A 6,991-nucleotide genomic window follows, 5' to 3' on the forward strand; every position below is an offset into this window, starting at 1 on the left:
CAAGATGTTGGACGGGGCAAATTGTTATATTAAATGACTAACTTGAAAATAATTGCAATAAAATTACTGTTAGGTTAATAAAAAAATAATCGTTAGATTAGTCGACTAATTGAAAAAATAATCGCTAGATTAATCGTTTAAAAAAATAATCGTTTGGGACAGCCCTACAGTTAATCACAAATAGCGATCAGCTGTCAGGATAGGTGCATGAATGTCTGCTTCAGTTCAGGACTGGTTTGAATATTAAATCAACAATCTTCTATATGACAAATATTTGTCTACACATTTTGTAAAAGTCACGTTATCTTAACTTGAACTATAGTGATGTCTTGATGGACAATGTATTAACTGACATTAACGCTGCGCATTACACTAACGCAGATCACTTAAACTGGGTCACGTGGAGAAACACAAACCAAACGTCGTTAGATTAACGTCGATTAAATTCACCTTTTTATTGGGCTTTGACTGAACACCTCCACGGGCTAACCCAGGTTGACACAGGTTATCAGCCCAGCTCGGCCAGGTACCGTTAGCATAGCAATCGCTAAGTTATCAGCTAACGCTAGCACTAGCTGGCTAGCTTGGTTAGCAAGGTGCATCTTCACCTGAACTGTGATATTAACAGGGATGCTAATTTTGGCTAGTAAAGAAACAGGCTTAAAACCAAATGTACTTACCGGGAAAAACTGAACCGCTGACTCCTCTGAGTGACTTTGTGAACAACTGAACACAGAACAAGACGTTTTCAGGGAAACAACATGTTGGAGCTAACTTTGATGAACTGAAAACACAATGACAAGTCAAATGTCCGACACATCGCTCTGACGTCATATCCGGACAGGCAGGTCCCCCTGTGTGTCAATGACGTGATAGCCACGCCCTAAAGTCACTTTGCTTTAACGTCTATTTTCTTTTAAATAGGACCATAATTTTAAATAATGAACATAATGTTGTAATGAAGAAAACTTCAAACTAGAGATTCAGACCATAAACACATAACGAATCAGATTAGAAAGTAGGTGTTGAGTGGGAGAGCTGCTGCTGGGTGTCTCCTCACTGCTGCTAGTCTTCTGTTTCCTGGATCATTTTATATCTGATAAATTCTTATTTTGAGCGAATTTGAATTGTAGGGTTTTAATGGAGAACTGGAATATTAGGAAAGGTCGGACCTGTTTGGTCACCTGAGAGAAGTTAAGTAAATTTATATCCTGCAAAAATATCAGGTAAGAAAACATTTACTCTATTGTTTTGGTGACGTTGTTTGTGTTCATGTCGTTTATTTCGCATTAAATAATGCTACAGACGGATAAACAAATGTCATTAAGTATGTGTGTTTATACTGCGTCATTAACGTGTTAAAGTGAAAAGCTAACCGCGATTAGCGCGCTAGCTATAACAGCATTTAATTCAATGTAGAAGAAGCTCATTTTACCTGCTAGTATGTGTTAATGTTGTCAGCTGGTTTAAAGCTTAAACCAGCTGATGAGAGGTGAATGAGTGAAGTGAATGAGTGAAGTGAAAACTGTCTTGGACCAGGAAACACAGTGAGGAGCAGAAGTCTCCCGCGCAGCTGCCGCTTGGTCTGGACTGTTGTCTCCAGCCTCCCGCTCATGGTTCCCATCGCCGGGCATCAGCCAGTTCCTCATTGTTCCCCATGTTCCAGAGACTCAGGGATCTGTGAGGAATAACTAACATGCCACAGCATGACAGCAGATATTTACTATGACATTATTTGAATTTTTTTTCCCTCTAACTATACCAAGACGTTTTTGACATTTTTATGCCTTATTATGTCGTACTATACTATGACGTATAATGGCGTTTTATAGTTTACTATGCTATGACATTTTTAAAAAATGTTATGCTTTACTATACTATGACGTATTATGACGTTTTATAGCTTACTATACTATGACATAATGGCGTTTTATAGTTTACTATGCTATGACATTTTTTTTAAATGTTATGCTTTACTATACTATGACGTATTATGACGTTTTTATACCTTACTTTACTGTGACTTTTTTCACGTTTTTATGCCTCATTATGCTATGATGTTTCCTTCCTATTCTCATAGTCATAGTATAGGAAGAGATAAAAAATCAGGAACCTGTTGTGAGTGGATGAGTCATGAGATCAATCAGCTGTTTACAGATACAAACACATGTGAACCAGTGAGCTGAGGACACCGACTCTGTCATTGACTGACTCACAGTTTGTTACAACAACTCATTAAACTATGTGGTCACATGACCTCTATGTGCAGTTATTGTAGAGACAGAGCGGAGAAGCCATGATGCTTTCACTGACTGTTGGACACACTGAGCTGCAGGTGAACAGTTACGTGACTTTGAATCTGTTTTCACCTCTAAAACTTGCATTACTACATTTCTAAGTGTGTGTAGACTACAAGTCCTACAGACGCTGAGTGGACATCAGTTCCCCTCCCCTCCTCCTCTGTCAGCACCACATCAGGTCAGGCTGCATGAATTCATGTCGGTCTCAGGTTTCTTCAGTCTTGTTTGATTCTCCCAGGGAAGAAGATGGCGGCTAAAATCCTGATCAGGACACAGGACAATAGTCTCAGCTGAGTCAGTAACCCAGCAACAGGAAGACCCTCTCAGCGCCGGCTGTGAACCCGCCCATCCAGGATGTCAAACACACACAACACACACTGATTACACAGAGTGCTCCATGAATAGAGTCCAGCCTGTGACGGTATGTTGGTTCATATAAATCTGATCAATCATGAATCACTGAGTCAGTGAAGCTGTTCACGGTTCATTCCTGACAATCATTTACTGAACTGATCATGTAACAAGATGAACAACAAACTTATTGTGAGCTGTTTGGCATGATTCCCAGAATGCACTGCATTTGAGCAAACCGCACCGGTGGTACTTTAGCGCCCTCCGTGCAGTCTGTCAGGTTGCTTCCTTCTGTTTTTTTTCATGTGCACAGCTCCTTCTGCAGGAAGTGGTGAGTTCACTGCACCACGAGGAAGTTCTGAAAACACATAGTGTGTATGTTGGAAACGTGGAAATGTCTTTAAAGCTGCACCTGTCGATGTGTTCACAGTGAAGCAGCTACGACGCCGGCTCACGTGAATTTGAATAACTTGCAGCATGTATGAAGGGGAATGTAAATGAGGCTTCGCTCAGAGAATTATCTGCTGTGCTTCACTCAGAGCTGTAAAACCCTCCGTCCTCCCCTGAGCAGCTGGTGAACACAGTGGAGTATTATCCCTCAGGAGCTGGTGGAGAAATGAGCACCTGCCTGTCATGGATCCATCAGGTGAACACAAACACGTTAAATGAATGCTCATGTTGTTGTGTGCTCTGTGTTTGCAGGAAACTGCTTCCTAACACATCAGGTGATAATGTCAGGTGGGTCTACAGCTCGCTCTGCTGCCCCCTCGTGGCCAAGACAACTTCCTTTCCCACCGTCCCCGCTGACCATCAGAAACTGGCTCCATGAAAAAGGCTCAATCACCATCAAATCACTGAACACAGTTGATCCAGAAACATTCAGTGTGTTGATTTTTTAACAAACGTTTAGCTAATAGCTTAGCCAAGCTAACCAGCTAAGTGACCGGTGACCTTGTATTAGGCTAACTTGCTTTAAATGCCATGCTGGAGCTAAATGCTGTGATGTTCCCGTTAGCTTCTATGTTTTCATGCTAGCAGTAATGGTGGAAACAGCAGTAGCATGACCGTCTGTTTGTATGTGTGAGTTTTATATTTCCCTGTTGGTAAATAAAAAGGCCGAGGATCCAACCTGAGTGAACAGTTCCATATTTATTTAAAAGACACTCTGGATGAAAAGCAATAACAACAAAGGTAAGAAACGGGAGGGGGAAACTTTTCAGGTGAAGGCGAAGAGAGGAAACTTTCCAGTGCTTAGTTTTCTTTGTGTAAACTGTGGTGACCGCGTGTTGTTGGCGTCTGTGGTGACGCTGACCCCGGATCAGGTCTCTGGTTGAGCCTGCGTCTCGTCCTTGCGCTCACAGCTCAGACTTCAGGAGCTTCTTCGCCTTCTGCATGTTGCTAATCACTGAGGAAGAGGCGGGAAACATTCACAGTCAGTCACAGTCGGCCTGCGTGTGTGTGTGTGTGTAAACTCACGGCGTGTCAGCTGCAGCACTTACAGAGTTTGATGTCACTTGGTTCGTAGGCGTACATGCGGTTGGCGTAGCGACCGGTGATGTCAGCTCTCACTGTCATGGAGGGGTCTGTGGAGACAGTGGAGGTCGAGGGTGAGGCAGGAGCTGTGTAAACACTGAGTGATGGTGGAGCTCAACTGTCTGAGCAGCTCGTTTACATGCTACGTCTGCTGACATGCTAATGTTGCTAACGTTGGTCAGTGGTGTTCACCACTAAGAAACAGCTCACTGAAAACTCCAGCTCTGCGTCTGCTGCGCTTCCTGGTTTATCATCATTAACTACATCAGTGACTTTTGTCTTTGTGTGATAAATTAATTGCTATTCACGCACACACACACACACACACACACACACACACAGGCACACACCATTAGCACACAGTACAGGTGTTTACACACACTCACACTTCAATGGTGCCCTGGAGGAAAAGTAGATAATAATCACAATAGAGCTGTTGTTGACACAGTAAATACTCACTGAAACAAACAACTAAACGGATATTATAACGAAGGTCAAAGGTCAAAATGTTAGGCACTGTGTGAGAACTGAAGGTCCAGCAGCAAGTTCCAGACAGTGACTCTTACCGACGAAGATGATTCTGGGAACGTACTGTCCATCAGGAGACAGATGTTTGTCTGTGGTTTCATACTGTGGGTGAGAAAAAAACAATGTGAAGCTCTGGAGGTTTTATTGCAGCAGCTCGGCCGGTGTCCGACAGCTCAACCACTGACGAAAGCATTTCCTTCATTTCATATTTTAACAGGCATTCAAATTTAAGAACTGTAGAAGAAGAATTTATAAATGAATGATTAATCCATCAATAAATATTAAAGATTTAAAAGTGGATTTACAAAAACAATATAAAACTCTCATTAAATAAATCATTTATAAACATATTTATTAAATCATGAATAAAAAATAGAATTTAAAAAGATATTTTAAAAATAAATTTCCATTTTCCTGCTTTTCCTATTAGCTAATCAGTTAGCTTAGCCATTAGCTTCTCCTGTTAGCCTCTCTGTGACACTCTGGGCCTCCAGTTTAAAACCAGACTAAACAATCCCTATTGGCCACAGGATGGAACAAGCTCTCTGATTGGTTGGAGAGCTAACCAGTCAGGTTTTTGTAAATGTATTTTTAAATCTGAAGCCTTTATTGATGGATTAATCATTCATTTATAAATTCTTGAAAAGAGAATCCAGTTATTTATTCCCATTTTTTAAAAATGCATTTTCAAATATTTATTCATGAATTAATAAATGTGTTTCTAATGGTTCATTTAATGAGAGTTTTATGCTGTTTTTGTAAAGCCATTTTTAAATGCTGAATGTTTATTGATGGATTAACAGTACATTTACAAATTATTTTCACAGTTCATATTTTTAATGCCTTTTAAAATATGAAAAATGAAGGAAATGCTTTATCATTTCTCCTGTGACGTCCCTGGTCCTCCAAAAACAACAGAGTGAGAAACTCTTGGTAAATAAAACCAACAACGCTTTTTTATAAAACTTGTAATTTTACTCTTGAATAGATAATAACAGGTTTGCAGGAGCTGTGAGGCGTCTGTAACTTACCACCAGATTGAGGACGATGAAGTCATCATCAAGAGTTTTCTGGATCTGGTTGTCTTCAGAGAAAACCTTCTTGAGTGCTGCAGGAGAAACAGGTTTTTAGTTCTACAGGACTGCACCAGGATGTGAGGTGTCGTCACACCTGAGCAAACACACCGCCGCTTCCTCCTCAAACAGGTTTGGTTCTTGGTTCTCTGCATGAGTAACTCAGTAAGTGTGATAATAGCAGCTGGGAGTGGGACTCACCCTGACTGTGGGGGCAGTCCTCCAGGTGGAAGATGACCAGCAGAGGCTTGTTCCTGAAATACAAATCGGCTTCACTTACATCCAGTCATCAGCTTCAATGAAGGTCAGAGTCAGAGTTCGAACAGTTTCCTACCTTGACCTGGACCAGTAGAGACCCTCCTCGTAGGTCTGAGCCCAGACCAGCTGATCACCCCAACCTGGACAGACATGGACACGTAAAGCTCAGTGACAGACTCTCTTTATCTCAGTGCTCAATAAACTGCTTCAGGCGATTCTCACAGACCTCGAGACAGAGTCTGAGGGATCCTCTTGCCAGTCTTTGGCATGTATTTCCCAAAGGCGGAGGACAGGGCCGCCAGGACCAGGAGCACGGACACCGCGGCTTTGATCATCTTCAGAGGTTTCCTGGGAGACGAGGAGGCGACAAAGGCAGAGACACAAATCACTAACGCTGAACGCTCCGACTGTTTCACCCTGAACTGAAGGAACGTGAACTCAGGAAACGTGCACACCTGCGTCCTCCTGTTCTATGGACGAGGGTTAGGGTCACCTGGGAATCAAAATTTGTTTTTGCTTTTTCAGATTTCTGACTTTAAAAAAAAAAAGTAAAAAAGTTTCTGCCACGTGTGAATTCTGAGATTAAAGTCAGAATTCACAGAAACAAACATGTGGCTCTAATCCTCCTCCGTAGTTTCTGCCTGGAGGAAACTGATGTGGTTGTTTGGTGGAAAGTCTCTCCACAGACAGAGAGGAGAGAGTTTCTCACAGTCCCAGTGTCACCTGCAGTTACACCTGAGCAACAAGCTACAGAACCACAGCAGCGACCAGGAAACACAAATCATGGAAGTAACAAAACATTTCAAATCTGAAGCAGAGCAGACACCTGCAGGACTGACTCACCTTTAAAAACAACTTTAACTGTCTTTTTAAAAATCATTTCTTTCCTTTTTTAAACAGCTTCTTCTCCCTCACACTGACTCACTCTCAACTGACTCCTTATTCCCT

General features: G+C 41.8%; 2 protein-coding genes and 1 long non-coding RNA gene across 3 annotated transcripts in view; 1 reads left to right on the plus strand and 2 right to left on the minus strand.

Moving 5' to 3' along the window:
• Positions 1-2,093: 2,093 nt before the first annotated feature.
• On the plus strand, positions 2,094-3,784 carry LOC147818385 (uncharacterized). The gene is made up of 2 exons (XR_015438011.1): positions 2,094-2,721; positions 3,354-3,784. It is a non-coding gene; the product is annotated as an uncharacterized LOC147818385 (long non-coding RNA).
• agr2 (anterior gradient 2) lies at positions 3,782-6,424 on the minus strand. Its single transcript, XM_023419263.2, has 7 exons — positions 6,270-6,424; positions 6,120-6,183; positions 5,987-6,039; positions 5,744-5,820; positions 4,751-4,814; positions 4,151-4,234; positions 3,782-4,056 (listed from the first exon to the last, which is right to left on the minus strand). The coding sequence occupies exons 1-7, from the start codon at positions 6,376-6,378 to the stop codon at positions 4,007-4,009; spliced, it is 501 nt and encodes a 166-aa protein (XP_023275031.1). The 5' UTR covers positions 6,379-6,424; the 3' UTR covers positions 3,782-4,006.
• Positions 6,425-6,513: 89 nt separating this feature from the next.
• The window catches only part of ppp1r10 (protein phosphatase 1, regulatory subunit 10), a 13,053-nt gene continuing 12,575 nt past the window's right edge, over positions 6,514-6,991 (minus strand). Inside the window, exon 18 of the mRNA XM_087177378.1 lies at positions 6,514-6,536. Coding sequence (XP_087033504.1) covers positions 6,514-6,536 — 23 coding nt within the window. The remainder of the gene's footprint in view (positions 6,537-6,991) is intronic.

The sequence above is a fragment of the Seriola lalandi genome, unplaced genomic scaffold, assembly GCF_002814215.2.
Source record: "Seriola lalandi dorsalis isolate HSWRI2012SDOR001 ecotype SW California unplaced genomic scaffold, Sedor1 jcf7180002054595, whole genome shotgun sequence".
Lineage (NCBI taxonomy): Eukaryota > Metazoa > Chordata > Actinopteri > Carangiformes > Carangidae > Seriola > Seriola lalandi.

Bases quoted from the DNA above. Each gene is read 5' to 3' on its own strand.
- agr2 (XM_023419263.2), bottom strand. From the start codon at position 6,378: ATGATCAAAGCCGCGGTGTCCGTGCTCCTGGTCCTGGCGGCCCTGTCC. The intron at 5,821-5,986 runs GTGAGTCCCACT...TTTCTCCTGCAG, and splicing joins GGACTGCCCCCACAGTCAGG to CACTCAAGAAGGTTTTCTCT. The intron at 4,057-4,150 runs GTAAGTGCTGCA...CCTCTTCCTCAG, and splicing joins ACCAAGTGACATCAAACTCT to TGATTAGCAACATGCAGAAG.